This window comes from Passer montanus, unplaced genomic scaffold, assembly GCF_014805655.1.
Source record: "Passer montanus isolate IOZ18808 unplaced genomic scaffold, ASM1480565v1 scaffold21, whole genome shotgun sequence".
Lineage (NCBI taxonomy): Eukaryota > Metazoa > Chordata > Aves > Passeriformes > Passeridae > Passer > Passer montanus.
The window spans coordinates 5,679,694-5,700,678 of NW_024366703.1; the positions used below are offsets into that span (position 1 = coordinate 5,679,694).

General features: G+C 60.1%; 2 protein-coding genes across 9 annotated transcripts; one reads left to right on the forward strand and one right to left on the reverse strand.

Moving 5' to 3' along the window:
• LOXL4 (lysyl oxidase like 4) lies at positions 1-6,437 on the forward strand. Its single transcript, XM_039709111.1, has 15 exons — positions 1-106; positions 606-901; positions 1,044-1,222; positions 1,359-1,570; positions 2,100-2,138; positions 2,261-2,477; positions 2,615-2,798; positions 3,063-3,217; positions 3,526-3,693; positions 3,897-4,059; positions 4,181-4,424; positions 4,693-4,808; positions 4,899-5,035; positions 5,226-5,337; positions 5,470-6,437. The coding sequence occupies exons 2-15, from the start codon at positions 625-627 to the stop codon at positions 5,538-5,540; spliced, it is 2,274 nt and encodes a 757-aa protein (XP_039565045.1). The 5' UTR covers positions 1-106; positions 606-624; the 3' UTR covers positions 5,541-6,437.
• A 1,049-nt stretch (positions 6,438-7,486) lies between these two features.
• R3HCC1L (R3H domain and coiled-coil containing 1 like) lies at positions 7,487-19,297 on the reverse strand. Of its 8 annotated transcripts, none has more exons than XM_039709309.1 (9): positions 18,287-18,795; positions 16,973-18,195; positions 13,761-13,976; positions 12,475-13,711; positions 8,743-8,918; positions 8,572-8,642; positions 8,364-8,459; positions 8,065-8,205; positions 7,487-7,801 (listed from the first exon to the last, which is right to left on the reverse strand). In XM_039709309.1, the coding sequence occupies exons 3-9, from the start codon at positions 13,964-13,966 to the stop codon at positions 7,719-7,721; spliced, it is 2,010 nt and encodes a 669-aa protein (XP_039565243.1). In that variant the 5' UTR covers positions 13,967-13,976; positions 16,973-18,195; positions 18,287-18,795; the 3' UTR covers positions 7,487-7,718. The 8 variants fall into 8 exon arrangements, with proteins under 8 accessions (XP_039565243.1, XP_039565244.1, XP_039565246.1 ...); XM_039709310.1 differs by lacking the exon at positions 18,287-18,795 and having other exon boundaries at positions 16,973-17,869; positions 17,939-18,258; XM_039709312.1 differs by lacking the exons at positions 16,973-18,195; positions 18,287-18,795 and adding an exon at positions 19,038-19,297.
• Between the last annotated feature and the right edge of the window lie 1,688 nt (positions 19,298-20,985).

Consider the following 20,985-nt stretch of genomic DNA (forward strand, 5'->3'; position numbering starts at 1 on the left):
GATCCTCTGCTGCCAGCGCTGCCGCTGCGGCCCCTCGCCACCACCGTGTCCCTCGCCACCGCCTGCCCCGCACCGCTGCCGTCCCGCACCACCATCCCTTGCCAGGGTGAGTGCCAAGGTGGCCCCGGGAGGGGAGGTCTGGGTACCCGGAGGGGGGTCAGCAATCCCACCAGTGCTCTGAATGAAGATGCAGGGGAAGAGGTGAGGTGATGGGGACAGGGCTGTGTGCGAGATGGGGAGGAACCCTGGTGTTTCTAGGGAATCCAAGTGGAGGATGAAAGGGGGCTCTGCGGGGCCCTCACCCATGTCCCAAAGCATGGGGCAGACAGGAAGGAACAAGAGCACAGGGCAATGTTCGTGGGGCTGCCCATGGCTGTCAGTGCCCGGAGGGCTGTGCCAGAGCTGGGTGGCCTGGTGAAGGGTGTAGGGCTGGGGTATGCTGTGAGTATGGCAGGGACCAGCCCATGCATCCCCCACAGCACAGGGACAGGGATGTCACCACCAGGCAAGAGGGCATGATATCCCTCCACCATTGCCCAGGGGGGCTACAGCTGCACTCCCACTCTGCCATGGTCCCCAAGGACTCATTGTTGGTCTGTCCCCAGGCATCCCACCCACAGAACGATGATGGTGATGCCAACTGGTGCAGGTCACATGCTGCTGGTGCTGGTGCTGTGCTGGGTGTCCCCCAGCAGGCAGGAGCCAGCCCCGGTGCAGCTGCGGCTGGGGGGACCACGGGGACCAGCTGGAGAGGGCCGGCTGGAGGTGCTGTACCAGGGGCGCTGGGGCACCGTGTGCGACGATGGCTTCGACTTCCACGCGGCCACCGTGGCCTGCCGGCAGCTGGGATACACCGCAGCCATCACCTGGACCCACAGTGCCACCTACGGCCAAGGGGAAGGTAGGGGGCAGGTGGGGAGTGGGACAGGGGGCCCTGAGAGGGGGCCCAGTGCTTCCCGCTGGCTCTGGAAGCCTCCCCACAGCACTGTGGGTGCAGAGCTTGCAGGACACGCTGCATGGGGCCTGTGATGCTGTGTCCCCAGGCCCCATCTGGCTGGACAACGTGCGGTGTGGGGGCAGCGAAGGCTCCCTGGCAGAGTGTGTCCACAATGGCTGGGGCGTCAGTGACTGCCACCATGGCGAGGATGCTGGTGTGGTGTGCTCAGGACAGCGCCTGCCTGGCAACTCCCCCCAGGCTACCACCTCTGGTCACCTGGGAGAGGTGAGTGGGGGCCCATGGCATTTGCCTGTGTCCAGGCAGTTGGAGCAGGTCCCACTAACCCTTCCCCTGGCCCCTTTTCTGAACACTCTGCCCTCAATGCTGGAGCCCCACGCCCACCCCATTCCCACTGTGGCAGGTGTTGGGACTAACCCTGGAGGAGGTGCGGCTCAAGCCCATCCTGGCACGGGCCAAGCTGAGCATGCCAGTGATGGAGGGTGCTGTGGAGGTGAAGCACAACGGGCGCTGGAGGCAGGTGTGTGATGCCAGCTGGAGCAGGAACAACAGCCGTGTGGTCTGCGGGATGCTGGGCTTCCCCCGGGAGAAGCACATCAACACCAGCTTCTACCGGTAGGGACGCGGGACACGCTGCACCTGGGCACGGGGGGCAGGTGCCAGGCTGGACACACTGCGGGGACAAGGGACTGGGGGAGTGTCAGAGAAGGGCTGCACACGTGGGTGGGTGTGCGACGTTCTGGTATGGCCTGGCCTTGCCTGGATCCCCTTCTTAGGACTTTGACAAGGGTTAGAGTTGGACTCAGCAACATCCAGAGGTCTTTGGAGATGGTCACCATCATGGCTGGCAATGTGTGGGAGAAAGGAGAGGAAAGACAAGTGTCCCTTGGTCCCTCCCATCCTGTCGCAGGCTGGAACTATAAATACAGCCTATAATGAGCCCCTACCAGTGCCAGGAGTCACACAGTCCCGCTGGGACACATGGTACAGACGGGCTTGGCACAGTAATTGCCAGTGGGAAGAGAATATGACGTACCCTGGGGTCTCCATCTCCTGCCAGGGAGGGCAGAAATGATGGGGCAGGGGGTTCAGAGTTGGGCAGTGTCAGCATGCTCTCTCACCTCCTGGCTCTGTACACCCACAGAAAGCTCTGGAACAGGAAGCTGAAGGACCCCAACTCCAGGTAGGACTCAGCACTGTGCATGGTGGGCAGGGCACCTTGAATGGGCACCCAGTATAAGCATTGGGTGGGAGAGAGTCTCTGGCACCTGAGCTGACCCTGGCCCTGCTCCTCTCCCTTGGCAGCCTGAAGACCCTCAGCCAGAAGAACAGCTTCTGGGTGCACAAGGTGCGGTGTCAGGGCTCAGAGCCCCACCTGGCCCGCTGCCCTGTGCAGATGGCCCCACCAGCCCCCCGCCAGCACGCCTGCCCCGACGGCATGCACGCCATCGTCAGCTGTCTGCCTGGCCCTGCCTTCCAGAAGGGCACGGGCAAGGGCAAGAACAAGACTGCCCCAGGAAAGGTGAGCCCTCGCAGAGTTGCACACCCTCTCCCACCTACAGAGTCCCGGGGCTGGGCAGCACCCAGCCAGCCCATTTGCCCTTGAGGAGGGGGCTGGCAGTGTCCTGGGGGTGCTGACTGGCTGCTCTCCGTACCCAGGTGCTCCCAGTGCGGCTGCGAGCGGGCACCCACGCTGCCGAGGGCCGGGTGGAGGTGCTGCGCCACGGGCAGTGGGGCACCGTGTGTGACAAGCAGTGGGACCTGGCTGCAGCCAGTGTGGTGTGCCGGCAGCTGGGCTATGGGACAGCGAAGCAGGCCCTGGTGGGAGCCCGGATGGGACAAGGTGAGGCAGGTGTTACAGCATGGACTTGGGAAACCTCTGGGCTTGGAGGGGTACGATGGGGAAATCAGCTGGTTTAGTGTGTCCTGATGGAGAATCCTGGGATGCTCATGCAGCTCCAGCCTGCCCTGGGATGAGGCCACCCTGTCTGCTCCTGCCATGGGCAGCCCCATTCCCATAGAGAATGCCCAGACCAGGGGAAGGAGATGAGGGTCCTGCTCCAGGATGGTCGTGGAGCAGGGAGCACTGACCCTTCCTGTGCTCCAGGTCTGGGGCCCATCCATTTGAGCCATGTACAGTGCACTGGCCGTGAGCGCTCCCTGGGCGAGTGTCGCTTCCAGGATGCTGAGCAGAGCGGGTGTCGGCACGAGGCCGACGCTGCTGTCCGCTGCCACGTGCCCCACACGGACTTCAAGAGCCAGGTGAGTCCCTGCCGCCTTCCCAGAGCCTGTTGAACCCCAGCCCCCTTGCACAGTCCTTGCTCCCCAAGCCCTGTGCCCAGTGTGTGCTCAGAGCAGCCCTGAGGTGACCCGGGGTGGGGGGACACAGAGCAGCGCCCTGATGGGGTTCTGCAGGGTGATCTGGTGGGAACACTGGTCTTGTAGGGAGAACGGAAGAAGAGGAAGATGAGGGAGATGTTCAGCTGGATGTGCGGGCTGCTCGTCCCATTGCAGCGTGGGGTGGGAGAGCTGGCAGTCTGTGCCACATTCCATTCCCTCTCTGCCAACAGGTGCGGCTGGCCGGGGGCCGCAACCCCGAGGAAGGCGTGGTGGAGGTGCTGGTGCCAGTGCAGGGGCAGCTGCAGTGGGGTGCAGTGTGTGGTGCACAGTGGGGCCTGAACGAGGCCATGGTGGTCTGCAGGCAGCTGGGGCTGGGCTTTGCCAGCCATGCCCTCCAGGTGAGTGGGGCACCAGCCTGGGGCCAGGACTGCAGGGGTCCTGCAGGGTGGACAGTGTGGGCATGGTGTGGCCAGGGGCTCTGGGATGGGACAATGGGGGGACAAATCCTGGTGGCAGTGTTGGGGTAGGAGAGGAGGCAGGGGAGGCAGGTGGGCGCTGGCAAGGACTGGTCCAAGCACTGTGCTCCTCCTCCTCTGCTCAGGAGACGTGGTACTGGGCAGGCAGCCCCGATGCCAGCCGGGTTGTGATGAGCGGGGTGCGCTGTGCCGGCACCGAGCTGGCCCTGCAGCAGTGCCAGCGCCATGGCCCTGTCCACTGCCCCAGCGGCGGGGGACGCTTCTCAGCAGGGGTCACCTGCACTGCCCGTGAGTAGCAGGAGCCCGTGGGGCGCTGCTGGGAGGGGGCACCCCCCTTCTCCTGTAGGAGAGTAGGGGGTGCTATGAAGGGGATCACCTTCTCAATCCCCGCTGATCCCCTCCATGCCAGACGCCCCAGACCTGGTGATGAACGCCCAGCTGGTGCAGGAGACAGCCTACCTGGAGGACCGACCGCTGGGGCTGCTGTACTGCGCCCATGAGGAGCGCTGCCTCTCCCGCTCTGCTGACAGCATGCAGTGGCCCTATGGCCACCGCCGCCTTCTTCGCTTCTCCTCCCAGATCCACAACCTGGGAAGAGCCGATTTCCGACCGAGGATGGGGCGTCATGCCTGGACTTGGCACCAGTGCCACCGGTGAGTGGGCCACAGGCAGGGGCTGGCAGGGAGCTGCTCTCCTTGGGCCAGGCAGGGCATGGTGGCACCCGTCCCCAGGAGGCTGTCCCAGCCGGGGTAATTGACAGCGTCTGAGCCAGCACTGTCATTACGGCTTTATTTGGCTTCAGGGCTGTAATTTGCTGAGTCCCTGGGTGCTGCCCTGCCGGAAGTTCTGCCGGGGTTGCCTGGGCCAGCTACGTGCTCCCTGGCCGGGCACTGGCCCTGTGCTCAGCCCCTGTCCCCACAGACACTTCCACAGCATCGAGGTCTTTACCCACTACGATCTGCTGACGCTCAATGGCTCCAAGGTGGCCGAGGGGCACAAGGCCAGCTTTTGCCTGGAAGACACCAACTGCCCCGAAGGTAGGTGCTAGCTGCAGAGCTGACCGTACCCCCATTCTGCTCCCCAAAGGGGCTCTGTCTGTGCCTCCCTCACCTCCCTCCTTGCTGCAGGCCTTCAGCGACGCTTCGCCTGTGCCAACTTCGGTGAGCAGGGGGTGAGTGTGGGGTGCTGGGACACCTACCGCCATGACATCGACTGCCAGTGGATTGACATCACCGATGTGCCACCAGGCAGCTACACCTTCCAGGTATGGGGATGGAGGGGTGGGGGACACCAAGCTACCAGATCTCAGGGCTGGGGAGTGCCCTCCATGGGCACAACAGCATCTCTCGTGCTGCACATCAGGGTGCTGCTCTGTACCCTGCTGTGCATGCCACAGCCCTGCCTGGCCAGGGCATAGCAGAGGTGCTCCCAGCCCTGCCCCTTGCCCTCCCCAGGTGGTCGTGAACCCCAAGCATGAGGTGGCTGAGTCGGACTTCTCCAACAACGTGATGAGGTGCCAGTGCAAGTATGATGGGCAGCGTGTCTGGATGCACGGCTGCCACACAAGTAAGGAGGGACGGGAGCATAGGGGCTATGGCAGGCAGGGTGAGGGAAGTGATGAGTCTGAGGGTGTCACAGGTTTCTTGTGCCACCCCCTCACACACACACCTACCCCCACAACAACATTGCTCTCCCCAGGTGATGCCTACGGTGCCGACGTGGTGAGCGATCTGGAGAGACGGGAGCGCCTGGCCAACAACCTCGTGTGAACCCCTGGCATTGCCGTGGTCCCAGCAGCGCCACGGGAGAGTCCAGCTCCCACACCCCAGCCCCTGTGCCCTGGCAGCACCAGAGTGAGCTCAGGGACTTGCAGACTTTTGTATTTATTGATGCTGCAGAGGAGGGAGATGAGCGCCAGGGCTGGCAGGGAGTGCCTGGGGGTGCCCAGTCCCATGCTGCCAGCGGGATTTGAGAGTGGCCCAAGTACTGCAGCAGGCCTCACCCCCACAGCCCCAGGGCCCCCCAGGACAACTACCTCAGCCTGCCCAGCCCCCCAGTCCAGCAGACTCAGGACAGTCCCCAGCCAGCCATGCACCAGTCCTGTCTTCAATAAAGGTTCTGTGAGTTGGGAGCAGGGTGCTGTGCTGTGGAAGAGGGGCTACTCCTTCACCATCACCTCCTCCTTTCCCTGCACTCTTTCCTATTAGGATCATGAAGCCAGTCCCCAGCTGGGAACAACTTGGTCTAGGCAATGTGTCCCCAGCTAGGCAGTGTTCCCTCTGTGCCACCCAGGGCCACCAACTCCCTGGCTGCCTGCACGTGGCTGGCATCAAGCAGCTCTGGCTTGCCATCAGTGGTCCCTGTGGGCCAGGACACCCTGGCCCTGAACTGGCTAACCCTGTGCGTGCAGAAAGACCCAGCCAGCTCTGTGGCAGCACGGGCTGGCAGCCAGCCCAGCAGCCACAGTGTATGCAGCTGACATGCTGGGCTTTCCCAGGCTGTCCTGGCAGCTTCCCAGACATGGGAGCTGTGGTAGGGCCACTCTGTCCCTCAAAGCCCTTGCTCCTGGGCACAGTGTGGGGACACAGGGAACACTGTGCCCTCGCTCTCTGTTTCTCACCTCCCGTGGTTTCTATCTTTTTTCTTACAACAGGAAATAAAAGGGAATGTCACCAACACACTCTGTACTGTCTGTTCCCCAGTTCGCCAGCCACGGGGCAGTGCCACCCCTCTCCTTGCACACCTCTGTCCCTTCCTGCCTCACTGGCAGGCACCAGCCCGGGGTGGGGGGCTGTCAGCACCCACCTCGGCCCAGGACAAGTCAGGCTGCACCCACACGTGATGGTCCCTGCACGTGGAGCTGCTGCTGGGAACACGGTGATGCGCTGGAGGGGCCCGAGGCCAGGGACCGTGGCAAGGCACGTGCTGGTGGAGGCTCACCCGGCCAGGCTGGGCTTTGAGGGATGCCGGATGGCCGGGAAGATGTTTTCCACATGAGAGCAGCTTTGCTCCCTGGAATTTCCACTGGCCCAGCCACGAGCATCCAGGAAGAGCAGCCGAGATGGCTCCCAGCTGGCAGCGCTGCCGGATGGCGCAGGGGCAGGCAGCCACCACCACGGGGTCATGACCTGCCCCACTGCTGCCAAGCTGGGGGACAGCCAGGGGACACAGGGCAGCCACATGAGCACTTCAGCGACCAAAAGCATGCAAACTGCTGGCAGTAGTGGCAGAAAAGCATCATCCCCATCCTCACCTCCTGTGAAAGGCCCCAAAACCTCAGAGTCTGCGGAGCTACAGGGTGGGAGTGCTGGGGCACACAGGGCTGTTTTTCAGGTGCTGAGAGATGATGCAAAGCAGAGCCAAAGGCAGGTCCCAGGTGCCAGCCTCCACCCGGGGGCAGGGCAGGAAGCCCCCCAGCCTGCCATGGATGGCAGCATGGCCACATCAGAGCCCCATGTGGGGCCAGGAACATGGCCCTGCCCATGCTCTGACAAGGGCCCTGCTGTTCAGGGCTGCAGCTGCTCCGCGGAAGTAAACAGGGTTGCTGCCAGCACATTCCTGCCCGATCCCTCCTGCCTGCACATCCCCCACAGCCGCTGGGGACACCCAGCACCTGGGAGGGGGGGACATCCCCTCAGCGCTGCGGACCAGCCCCCGGCACTCACACCCTCTCCCGGAATGAAGGGAACGAGGAGCCACCACCCAGGCAAGCAAATAAAATAAATGGCATTTATTAGCAAAATAAAGGACAGAAACTCTCACTCACAAGGCCCTTCCAGGTGGCCAGGGCCACCCCACAGAGCCCCCCGTGCTCTCTGCTGAGCTCCCTGCGTCTTGCTGTCGCTCCTGCTGGGGCTGGCAGCCTTGGGGGCTCTGCCCTGGGCAGGGTGGGCAGTGCTGCCTGACAGCAACAGCATCCCCACAGCACCAACCAGCTCACACGCTGCTCAGCCCTTTCGGTGAAGCAGCCCAGTGCTTCTGGAGGCAGTGCAGAATCTGTCCCAGCTCTGAGACGCAGCGCTCTGCCTGCCTGCAGGGAGGGACATGGGCTGAAAGTGCAGCCTCCTGGCTCAGTCCCGGCCCTCCCAGGCATCCTCCCGCTGCTTGTTCTCCAGGCGCTTCCTCTCTGCAGAGACAACAGGGTCAATGCCACATCCCCACCGCCCCACCTCCCTGTGGGAGTGGCTGGAGTCCCCCCTGCTGCAGCCCCCTCTCACCCAGCTCTCTGTGAGACAGAGCGTGCATGAGCAAGGCCCCCCTACACTGCAGCCCCTCCAGGCACCCAAATCTCACCCTGAGCTTCTTGCAGCTTCCTCCGTTCTGCATCCCGCTGTGCCGGTGTCTGCTTGCTCCGTACCCCCAGGGCACCGATCACCAGCCGCCTGGCCAGCACAGCTGACGTTTCAGGGCGCTCCTTGGCCGGCTGCAGGTACTCTGTGAGGATGGGGGACGTCAGTGGGGCACTCTGGGAGGGACAGGGCAGCCAGCACAGCTGTGGGGCCGTGCTGGCTGCCCCATCCCTCCCCAGTTATCAGGATGAGGTTGCAGCACAAGCACGATGGCACAAGCTGGCACAGGGCAGCACCACTCACCAGCAAATGCCCTGGCTTTGGCTTTAGAGGCGCGGGTGCCCTGGGACAGCGGCCGTGTCTTCACCATCAGGTGCTTGGTGCTGAGGGCATCGCGTGCTGCAGGAAGAGAGCAGCACGTCCACGTGCAGGGTCAGCCCACGCCCAGGATCCAGCCGTGGCAGAGGGATGCCTCCTCTCTGCCCATCCCCAGCTGAACCAGGAGCAGTACCTGTTATGGGGCTGGAGAAGATGCCCAGGGCGTGCGTATCGTCCACCCATTTAATATCAAAGCCTTTTTTCCTGCCAAAGAGAGGGAAGGTCAGCAAGGCATGGGCACCTGATGGGCAGCCATGTGGAGCAGAGCCCAGGCAGGGAACCCCAGCAGCAGGGACAGACTCACTGATAGCTGCAGAAGACACGCATCAGATCCTCGGTGCGGAAGTCCGAGGGGAAGTCGTAGATCTCGATGACGTGGGGCAGCTCATCGTCACTGATGTCTGGGGCAGCAGGTTCGGCCCCATAGTAGTTGAAGCGGGGTGACTGCTGGCTCTCCTGGTGCTTCTCACCCCCTGAGAGCTGCAGCAGTAGGAGAAGCACAGCACTGAGCAACCCATGCCCACCTGCCTCACAGCAGTTCCCAACCCACGGCAAGCACTCCCCAGAAAGTTGTCAAGCCCCTGCACCCCACCCCAGCACTGCAGATGGATTCATGGCTTTGAGAATTAGGAGTTACCAAGCAGGGTTCTCACACCATGCACTTGCTTTTCCCATTACCAGCATCCCTCCACTTGCCACATTCTGCAGCCAAGTCAGGGACCTGGTAGGAATGGCAGGGGTGAAACAGCACATGAATATCCAAGCACACCCCTCCTTCCACAGTGATGTGATGACCTGAAATACCTTAGGGGAAGAACAAGGAGCAGGATAGTAATGCCAGAAGGAAAGATTGATGTCTCTCTGCTACATGGAAGCACCAGGCTCAGCACGCCCTGGCTGCAGCACATGCACTGGAGCAGCCTATCAGCACCCCAGATACCAAGATGAAAAAGACAGTGCTCCACTGAGGAACGAGTTCTGCTGGTTAATCACCTGTGCACCTAGAAATTTATGTTTTATTTCTCATTTGAATTTGTCTGACTTCACATTCCAGCTGGCAGTTCTTGTTCTGCCACTCTGCCAGATTAAAGAACCCTCAGTCCCTGGTCTCCTCCCCATCACAGCACTTACTAATGTTAATCAAGCCCCTTCTCAATCTTCTTATTGATAAAATGGGTTGTGCACCTTTAGTACCTCACAGCGGGGCACTTTCTCCAGCCCTAAAAGATGATGGCTGTAGAGATTTTCTACCTTGCACATTTTACAGCCTTTATTTAAAAAAAAAAAAAACAGGCAGCAGCCTCCCGCTGCCACAACACAAGGGTGCAGCCCCTATTTCCCTCTGCCCACAGCATTGCCAGTGCCAGCTGGTCACCCTGCACCATGTTCTGCCCAGTGGGCCACCCTGCATCACTTGCTGAATGCTTGCTTTCCAAACCACACCGTGCCAGAGGCCAAGGGGATTCAGTGCCCTGCTTCAGCTGAGACACCAGGCCGGGAGCAGTGCAAAGCCACTGGCAGCTCCCCTGCTCCCCCTGGAGCGTGGGGCTGGCACGATGCCACGAAACGGGTACATAACTCAGGCAGGTTCCCACCCCGATCCCCTGAGCCATCATAGCAGAGCACACCACGACTGCAAGGTTAGAGTCCATAAATCCCAGGCAGCTCAGTCAATAAAAAGTGCTCATTCCGACAATTTTATGGGGAAGATGGATTCACGGCAGGTAAGGGGGTGCTGCCATGGCGGCTGGGTGCTGGTGGAGGGTAGAGCTGAGTTATGGAGCTCACGGGACGAGCCAGCACTGCCAGCAGAGCCTCCTGCCCTGCCACCACCCCCGTGCAGGGCAGCACACTCATCAGGCACCTGCAACTGCTCAGGGGAGGCGAGGGAGCCGTTCCCAGGCAGGATAAAGCCCTGCAGTGCTGCTTGAGGGAGCAGAGCACTCAGGCAGTGCCAGGCAGCAGGAAGATGATTAGAGAGCAGGAGCACAGAGTGCCGGAGCAGCCCTTGACCTTCACAAATCACCAGGTGTGGCGGGGCAGGAGGGACAGGAGCCGTCTGGCAGCAGGGCTCAGCCACGCGGCAGGCACGGCTCAACAGGTGCCCAGCACTGCCAGCCCAGCACACAGCGTGCCAGCAGCTCCCCAGCCGTGGGGCAGGGCAGGCAGGCACAGCCACGGTCCTGGGGAGGGCCCCCAGCCCTGGCAGGCATCCTGGGGAGGGCTCGCTGATGGACGGACAGACAGACAGGGAAAATGAAGCCTGTCCATCACATCTCGCTGCTCTCTGAAGACACACTCCTGGCGGAGCAGGTCAGAGGGGTCTGTGGCTGCTGGCTCACACCACAGCCCCAGGCACGCACGCACCGCGGCCCCTGCCATGACCCACCGCCTGATGGAGAGTCCACAGAGCCTCCCAGGAAACAGTCACACTGTTTAATTGCTCTCTGTTCAAAACGATTTCTACTCTGAATTTGTCTGGTTTCAGCTTCCAGCCTGTGCTGCTCACTACGGTGTTTTTTCCTGCTAGATTAAAGAGCCATCCGCTATCAGAAATCTCTCCTCCACACAGAACATCATAAATCTTGTTCTCTGCCAGCTATCTGCATTGCATAAGGATTCGGTTTCGAGGAAGACGTTACTAATTTTCCTGTTCTTTATGTTAATTAACAACAGCTCCCTCTTCCCAAGTGCCTGCGCCCTCCCCAGGCAGCTACATCCACCTGCTGGGAGCTTGGAGGGCTCAGGAAGCACAAGGCACCATGTAGGAATCTGCAGGGGACAAAGATGGCAGCTTTTGGTGAATCCCTATTTCAGGGTCTTTCTCACCCATTTTGGGAAGCTCCCTGGTAAGCTCAAACTTGTCTCAGAGCTTGTGCATAAGGGAGCCAATACAGATACTCCTTGGAGTGAGAAGCTGTACTGCACAGCACAACCTTGCCCACAGCATCCTGTGGCTGCACCACAGGGTGCAGGGATCCTCCCTGCCCTTCCTCCCCCAGGGCAAAGCCATGCCCATGGCATCAGCCCACAGACAGCCAGTGCCAGATGCACCGTGTGCCTCAGAGCAGCAGTGCTGTCCTCCTCGCACCAGCACTCACCACAATCTCCAGCCTGCAGGGTGAGGGACAGTGGCTCAGGGGAGCACAGCCATGCAGGGATTGGAATACCCAAAGCCCCTCCACATCCCAAATGTGAGCCCTCTGTGTCCCACTGTCTCAGCACCATGCCAGGCTCCAAGAAGACACATCAGCCCAAGCAAGGCCTTGCAGACAAGGTGGGATTTGTGCCCCTCAGGAAGAGTGCTCTTGAGTTAATCTGATCCCTTCATAGATGCTGTTATCAAGGCACCACCCATCACTTCACGCCCTGCTTCCACCCAGGGGTAGGCAGATGCTGGATGTAACAATATTAATGCTGTTTGTTTCTTCAGGTACATAATGTTATTTGGAAAATTACCAGTGTGACGCTACTGATTTAAAATGCAATAAGGAATATCCAGCCTTGCTGCAGGAACTGAGCTTTCCTTGTGAATGGCAGCAAAATGGTGTGGGTCCTGGCACTAAGCAGCCAACTGTAGTAAATTCAGCAGCATGTGTGCAGGAGGGAATGGCAATGAGCCACAGCTGATTAAGAAGCCACAGTTTCGAGGAACCATCCCGTTGCTGTTTCAATGGGATCTCATACATCTCAGCCCATTTCTTTCTCACCAGCCCTGGTTTCATGAGGGTGCAGTTGCAGGTTTTACTGGGCACACTGTATGTACTACAGAGGGATGACCACCCCAGCCTTCCCCAGCAATGCAGGACGGGATGGGACAGATGGAGAAGATGGAGATCCCAGGTGCTTTGGCAGCACAGAAGAAGGCTGGCCCTAAGAGCAGGCAGCACAGCCAGCTAGGCTGACCATGCCCTGGGTGCAGCCCACCCACCCCATGCATTCACCCCAGAGAGCACAGGAACACATCCCCCACATCCCGGTGGGCACCAGTCAGCAACCCTGGCAATCCCCACCAAGACTGGCTTGCAGGAAGTACCTCCTCCAGCAGGCGTGGGTCCAGGCAGTCCCCATCATCGTTGAACAGCACATCCCAGCTCTCCTCAGCACCTGGGCTGGTCTGGCTCAGGGTTTCAGCACTGGCACTGCTCTGTCCTTCCTTAAGGGAGCTGCTGTGGAGACCTCTTTCTTCTTCCTCAGCCTCCTGGTCCTTCTGCAGCGAGCCCACATCCTCAGCTGGCTTGGCCAGCTCCTTGGCCCAGGATGCAGGTGAGATCCCCTCCATGCCGTGGCACAGCTGCTCTAGGGGCACTGGGGGCTCACAGCTTTCCAGAGGTGCTCCCTTGCACAGGCTGCTCTCAGATGCAGCACTGCTCTCTGTGCAGGCAGAAGTGCTGCCTGCTTCCCCTACAGCAGGCACCAGGTCACCCTCCCCGCTGGGATCCCCAGCACCAGCAGTGCTCTCCTCCACGGCAGGCGGGAGCTGGGATGGGCTGCCCGTGCCCTGCTGTGGAGTGCTCTCCCCTGGCAGCACTGGAACATCCCCCACGCTGCCCCTCAGGAACACGGGCTCGCAGCTGGCTCCTGCTGCACACAAGGTGCTCTCCTCAGGAAGCTCAGCTCTGCCTTCCCATGTCTCCTCTTCCTCCGGCACCCCAGTGGCACAACCCTTGCTCTGCTCTGCCAGGAGAGACCCCTCCTCCCCCCTCTCCTTCCCCGTCTCCTCCTCCCAGGCTTTCAGACCCACTGTCTCTCCCACCAACTGGGGGACACTGCCATGGTTGCCCCCCGCTGCTGACTGCAGGGCAGCCTCTCCCAGGCTTTGGGAGAGGTCTCCAGCTGGATCTAGGGTGCTGTCCCCCAAGTGCTCCAACGTCCCACTCAAACCTGTCTGACAAACCAATGTTGGGCTAGCAGCGGGTGTTGGGCTAGTGGGGTCATCCCCAGGCTCAGGGGGAGCCTTCACAGCCCCAGCCTGGGCATTCTGTGGGGATGGAGGGTCAGGCTCAGTCCTTATCCTGTGATCGTGGCTGAGTTCTCTGGGTTCTTCATGAGATGCTTTGTCCTGTCTGTCCCAGTGCTGAGCACCAGCTGGATCTGGGCACGGCTCACACACGCCGGGTGATGCCTCCAGGCTTTCCAGTGCAATAGGGCAGCCGCCTCTCGTCCTGTGGCTGTGCCTGGCAGAGGCTGTCCGCAGCTCCTTTGGGCCAGCATCCACCTTGTTCTCCCTCCTTGCTGCTCTGCCTGCCTGCGTTCTGGCACGGGGGCTTCGCCTCTGCCCCTCGCCACCAGCCCAGCGCTCTGCCTGCCTGTGTTCTTCGCCTCTGCCCCTCGCCACCAGCCCAGCCAGGCTCCTGCAGCAGGCGGTGGCTCTCGGGCTCCCGGCGGTGGCTCTCGGGCTCCTGGCGGTGCCCAGCCCGTGTGTCGCCTGCCGCTTGTGCCTCTCTCTCCCGCCGCGCTTTGGGCACGTAGAGGGCCATGTCAGGCTTCCTGCGGCGCACCCGGCCGCCCTCCGCCTCCTGCTGCATGGTGCCAGCCCTGCCAAGGAGAGCACAGTGTCACCGTCCACCCACAGCCCATCAGCCCCTGCCCAGGTCACCGAGCCACGGTGCCAGCACCACCCCTGCTCCCTCAGCAACGGGCACACAGTGACAGATTGTGCAGCCCCAACACGGCCCCACAGCAGCGTATCTGCAGACAGGGTTTGGGGCCAGGAGCACCCCACAGCCCTACAGCCTTTGGTGGGGCACATCTGGCTTGGAGAAGAGGGAAATCCTGACAGAATGGGGGCCTGCCCTGCTCTGGCAGCTGCTACCTGGGACCCTCAAGCCCAAGGGACCAGTGTCTGCAGCTGAAGCAGAACACTGAGACCACGCACTACTCAGGCATCAAAAACCACAGAGAAGCCTGAGGCAGCCACAGAACAACAGAAAGCAAAGCCCAGCGCAGGGATACCCTGGCACAGGACCACGGCATGATGCAGCCCTGCTCACCTGCTGCCCCGTCCCGACAGAGATTTATTTTTCATCATCTTTGGCAGAAGCAGGCACACCACAAGCGGCCAGGCCCCCCTGCCCCCATAAATATGCATCAGACAGGGTTTATGGAGACGGATGGTGCGGGGGGCTGCACTGTGGTTGAGGGGAAGGCAGAGTGGGGCTGGGCTGGGGCCCCATGATTAATCACTGCCCACTCCGTTTAGGGGGATTCATCACAGGCCGCTGTCAGGTAAATCACTGGAAAAACACCTCTTCAGTAATTAATGTGAAGTGACGGATGGACAGCCCCTGGGCCCATTAATCTGGACCATCAGCGCCGACCGAGATTATGAATGTCAGGATGCATAAACTGCCGGCAGATCAATAGGGCCAGGAACCCATCCAAGGCTCTCATTTCCGAGGCACCTCCGGTACATTAGCCTCCCCTGCACACAGCCCCGACCGAGGCGCGAACGCTCCCGCAGCCCCTCACCAGCAGCCAGCAGTGGTGCCGGGAAGGCGAGGGGAGGCCAACCACTGGCTGGGGCTGCCCGTGCCACACGGCATCATCCCCTCTGTGATGGATGGACAACCGTGGCCTTGGCATGATGGATGATGATGGCTCACTGGAAACCACTGGAAAAGCCCAGCAGGGCAGTACCCCTAGCACAGCCGTGGTGCCTGTGCCTGCACCTCAGGCTGCGAAGGTGGGCAGGAATATGAGGTGCAGGCACAGGTGCTGTGGTGATGCTGAGCACCATCCCAGGGCTGCCCCAACCATTTTTCTGTCTCCGTAGCTCTTGTCATTTTCCCCCCCTCTTTGATACACTAATTTTGCTGGCAGAACGATCCCCTTTATCTTTATCGACCGCAAGAAAGGAATGTATCCTACAAACCTTCCAAGGACTGGATTAGTCATTTTTCAATACTGAGGCATTATACATTTTCTCACCGAGTGGCAGCCCGAGTGCCAGAGGGGAGGGGGCACTGGAAGCCCCCCGGCGCCACCATTTCCAACCACAGATAGCTTCCAACTGCACCTAAGCATGTTCTGCTGAAGGACTTTTCCCAGCCAAGCCCAAGAGTCCCAGGCCATGGCTCATGCTGAATGACTTGTGGGGGTCAGTGATCTCCCCAGGCTCTCCTTCCTGACAATTTCCAGCACCAGGAGCAACCAGAAGCAGCATTGCTCCATGCAGATCCCATGTCACCTCCAAGAGCCTTTGCACACAGGATTTATGGGCTCCTCAAAAACTTGCCATTCACCTTGCCTCACCCTCCAAAGCAGATGGTGCAGCATTAGCCAGACGGCTGGTGCTGGGAGCATCCTCTCCCTGCACAGCTTTGCCTCTGCCTGCCACACACTGCTGGGGAAGAGCTGCTTCCTGCAGCCTGGGAAGAAGCACGGCAAGGATGACCCACACTGGCAGGGATGCTGCAGAGCTTTGCTTTTTCCCCACAGGGCAGCACAGCCCCTGCCCCCAGCCTATCAAACACTTCATCGATGCCACAGCCACGGGTCAGCACCAACTAATTTCATGCTCTGGGAGGCAGAGCAATGGCCCTGGCTTTGGGTCTCATTCACACTACACTAGGCAGGGCAACCCTACCACTTCCAGAGTCTGGGACCAAGCTTGCCCCACAAAGACAGGCAGCAAGGAGCAGTGCATCCCCAAAAAGGTCTGTGCTGCTCCAGATGCTGTCTTGTTTTATGGACCTGCCTAGCAAAACAACTCAGCACTGTGGCACCAAGCAGGGAAAGGCCATGGTACCATGGTAAAAGTGGTGACAGGAGTGCTGCCCAGCTGTCTGGCATGTAAAGCCCATCAGCCCAGCATGGCCAGGAGGATGCTGGATCATCAGCCAGGAGGCAGCCAGAGCTCCCTGAAGGCACGGGCTCCTCTTGCACTGCTCCCAGGAACACCCTGCTCATGGTGTGCATTTGTGGGGTCTGAGTGAGCTGCCCAGCAGGTGCCAGCCTGAGTTTCCCCTCTAGCAAACATCAGCACACATGGGCAGCGTTTTCTCCCTGATTTCTCTCCCTGTCCTGTCGAGGGAGGGACCCCACAAACAAGAGCAAGCCAGCCACAGTCCTGCTCAGGGAACCTGGGAACAGGCACGCCTGCTGGGCTGTGGTGCTCCTGTGGAACATGCCAGTTCCTGGAGAAGTCTCAGTGCCACACAGCACCCTCTCAGCAGGCTGCCGCATTTCCTGGCAGGGAGCTGTATTTTTAGCCTTCGAGGTTTCTAATTCCACTCAATCCATATTCCCATCGATAGAGTAGATAACCTTAAAGCCCTGACAGTGAACAGGGATGGCAATACTGGGGGACCAGGAGCCTTGGGGGACCTCACACAGCCTTGGCATGCAGCTCGCACACCACAAAGTCACTCTTTACAGCCTGCAGCAGATTGGGCTCTTTGAAGGGGAAAAAAATAACTACAATAACAAGATTAATAAAAAGGCAGGTACAAGGAGATTCTAAACAGCTCCACTGGGGAACCTGCCACTTGCAGGACTCATCCCATGCCAGGCACGTGCCATGGCACACTTACCAACTGCACAACACCAGCCCCTGGCAGCCTGAGCAAGGACTGTCAGAGGTTTTGGCTACCCTGCACCTCTCCTGCTCTCAGCAGAGCTCCAGCCCAGGCCACCTGGCTCACCAGCGGGCAACGGGGCCAGGAAAGGACCTGGATACCTGGTGGAGACAGAGCAAAGGCATGAACACAGCCACTGGTACACGGCAAAGCAAAGCATTCAAGGAGCAAAGAGCTGCATCTGCAGGCTTTAAGGCGTCCTGTCCCCTGCTGCCAGGAGAAAGAGCTCTCAGCAGCCACAGCAACACTGGCTGTGTGAGGAGGTGGCAAAAGCATCAAAGGCACTCAGAGATTTCAATCGTGCCTTTCACCCGCAATACTCTCAGGAGATACCTGGATATATAGATGCTCTTAGGAGATACCTGAACAGGAGAAGGGGAACATTGCAGACAGGAAGATGATTTGAAAGTCAATAGTGTCCCCTCACAGCTGCAGGGGGGCTCGGGAGAGGGAAGGGACAACAAACCAGCAGAAGGAGTTAACAGCCAGAATGCTAAGGGGAGTACAAAGGACTTTACAAATATAACCAGGCAGAATCAGCACAAAAGTGAAAAGGTCTATTAATAAACAAGGAGGCAGAGAAAATTAATGATGTCTCAAAAATAAAGATGACTCAAAAGGGAAAAATCACTGTTTTTAAACAGAAAAATGCAAATGAGGCAGAGGCCTTGCAAAAACAGCTGCAGGAAAAGCAAAAACAGCATGTCCACACAGACACAGTCACCTGGCCAGTGCAGAGATGAACCTATTAACCTGCTGACACACAGTGCCAAGGAGAAACCAGGGCCTGAGTAATGGGTAGAGCAAACAAGGCACTGATTTTCTCTGCAAGAAAGCACAACACAGCCAGAGCTGAGAACAGGATAAACCCTGTTCCTATCCCCAGAGACAAAACTGGCAGGTAAAGGAGCCGGCACACACCTGCACAATGAATGATGGACACTGGCTTGCCCAGAGTTATTTCAGAAGAATCACTGGGCAAAGCTTTTTGATGAGACAAGCAAGAGCCAACTTAGCTGAACTTCAGGGTCTTGTTTTACAGCATCTCTCAAACTTCAGCTTGAACAAGGAATTGTCATTAGATGATACTGAGCAGTGAGCTGCTATAAACACCATCCAGAGAAGACACCATTGAAAGGATCCCAGAAATGTAAGCAGGAAACAAAGCAAGACCCAGCCTGGGAAAATGAAGCTAAATTAACCAAAGTAGCTATTCAAGGAGTAAGAGCAGCCTGAAAAGCAAGGCCCAGAGCCCTACAGTGCACTTACACCAGAAAGCAAGTGACTGCGATGACCACCCTAAAATGTGCAAGAGGCGTATCTGGTCACCAGCATCGTGCCATGGGCCGCTCTAGGCTGTGACAGCCCCACAGCAGGCAGCACACAGAACCTCGCAGGTGGTGTGAAGGATACACGAGGATGGCAGGGGCCTGCAGGCAGCCCTGAGAGCAGCGTGCAGCACGTGTGAGCACCAGACACGGGTTCTACACGGCCCAGGAACGCGTGCAGCTCCGCGGCACTCACGGGCTCACACTGCCCTGTGTAGGGTGCGGAGTTACGGGGTGTGCGGGGTGCCCTTATCCGGCTGTCCGGGGCTGCCCGCCAGCCACTGGGAGGGCGGCTTAGGGGGGGATCAGGGCCAGGGGAGCAGGGCTGGGGGACAGGGACGGGGCAGGGGATGAGGATCGGGGCTGGGACACCGAGAGGGAGAGCGGGGCAGCGCCGGGACCGGGCAGGGTGCGTAATTCGGGCCGCTGTGCCCCGGCACCGAGCGCCCCGCCGCGGCATCGGGAGCTGTAGTGCGGCACCGGCAGCCGGCCCCGCCCCGCCGCCGCTCCTCCCCCGGCCCGGGGCGCGCGGGCCGCCCCGCCGCACACCGTGCTCTGCACGGCACCGCCGGGGCCGCGGCCGGCCCTGCTTCCCGGCACCGCAGGAAGGAGGCCCCGTGGCCGGGATGGTGTGGACAGAGGGACAGCGACCCCCGCTCTCCCCCCCGAGGCTGCCGTCGGTGTCCCGTTACCGATCAGTGTCGCACAGCGGGCGGAGCCGCGGTGCTCGCTGTGGCCGGGCGGGCAGGCATGGGGACAGCTCTTTGGGCAAGGCGGTGCGGCCGCCCTGGTTAGTTTGGCTGATGGAGAGCGGGTCTGTGCCCACTCCCCGCTGCAGGATCTCCTTCCTGCCGAGCCGAAGCTCTCCGGTGCGATTCCCAGCCGGATTCGTGGTGTGGGTACCGGGAGGAGGTGGCCCGGGGAGCGGAACGTGCCATGGCGGGCGCGCTGCCTGCCCGTGCCGGGACCGGGCAGCCGGCAGCCAGAGCTGCTGCGGCTCCCCCTAGACTGAAGCTGCCGGGACACGGGGCCGGTCACGGCCACCCTGGCAAGGTGCCACTGGGGCATCCACGCGGCATCCCTGAATGGGGCTGTGCCGAGCACTTTATCCCTCCCCAGGTGCAGTTACAAGGCTGGGACCGCTCATGCCTGAGGTGTGGGATACCCTGAAGTACTCGGACCTCCCTGACTGCCCAGTGTGGGTCCCAGTACAGCCCCAGGGGCTCAGACTAGGACAGGTCCAGTCATCCCAGCTCAGACAGGTGCCCCTGTGCAGGACAAGGAAAGCTCACATCAGCAGGGCCACGCAGCATCCCCTGGGGAGCAGCCCCTGTCCCAGCCTCGTGTGGCACACAGGGGACCGTGTCCCCTCTCACAGGTAATCGATGGCAGCAGATCCTGATCACTTTCATTATTATTATTTTCTTATGCATGTGCGCGCAGGAGATTTATCGCCAGCTATGGAGGCAAAATCAATTATTCATGTTATAAATTAGAAAATGATTTATGTTTGCGGGAGGCCAAGCAGCGTGGAGCCCCTGGCCGCGTGGGAGCTGGGTTTGTCTGGGAATGGCACCAGACAGCCCCTGCCTGCACTTATCTGGTTTCTCCATCCCTTCTGTTCCTTGGGGATGGAACAGCCCTACCCGGGGATGCCCCCATCCTGTCACAGGGTGACCCAAGGATGGTGACTGGCAGGCAGCACCCAGCCTCTCCCATTCTGTAAATCCAGGTGTGAGAGCACTAAGAAGCTGGGAACTGCCATGGCCTGGTCACCCTGGTCAGTGCAACAGAATGATGCTCCACAGCAGTTTCCATGGCAGCAGTAAAACAGTCCAAGCACCGCAAGGTGTGGGCTGCAGAAGGACCCCCTTCCTTTTGTCCACTAGAAACACAGTCTTGTGTCCTCTCCAGCCTCAGCCACTGTGTCTGTGCTCCTGCTTCCCTCAAAGGACACGGTGGTACCCTCCAGATTGCCACCCATGGGGACAGAGACCCACTGCACCGCTAACACCCCCATGCTCCCCAGGAAAGGGCAGATGGGTCAGGGCATCCCACCTGAACTGCTCCCTGAGCTACCCCAGAATAATATTGTAGGGTTTGGCTTGACCATGGCTCAGCTTCTCCTGGGCTAGAGTGGTCTGAGGGGTCCTGGGAGTCTTCCCAGGCATGGAGATACCACTCCCTAAAGGCTGACTAGTTCTGTGTAAAGCAGTGAAGCAGTGTCCCACTGCTCCCGGTTTTGGGACAGGGGGTCACCTGTTGCTGCCTGCTCTGCCCCCAGCCTGTCCATGCCAGTGGGAGCTGCAGTATCCCGTGGCTCTGCATCAGTGGTCCCAGTGCCTGAGTCCAAAACCCACTGCCCATGTCATGTAGCCAGCAGAGTGAATGCCGGGAACCAGCCAGCCGCTCTCTGCTGATAGCTGGGATTGTTCTTGCTTCTGAAGAGTTTTGATCTAAAGCTGCCATGTCTGCGCCTCCCAGGGGACAGCAGAGCAAGCCAGGAGCTGCTGCCTGGCTCTCCTTGTCTGTTTATCTGCAGCTGCATCAGCTGGGGCCGTGGGGAGGCACAGGCTGAAAGGAGCAGTGCGGGAGAGAAAGGAGCTGTTGGCAGCCCCAGATCTGGCACTGATCTCAAGT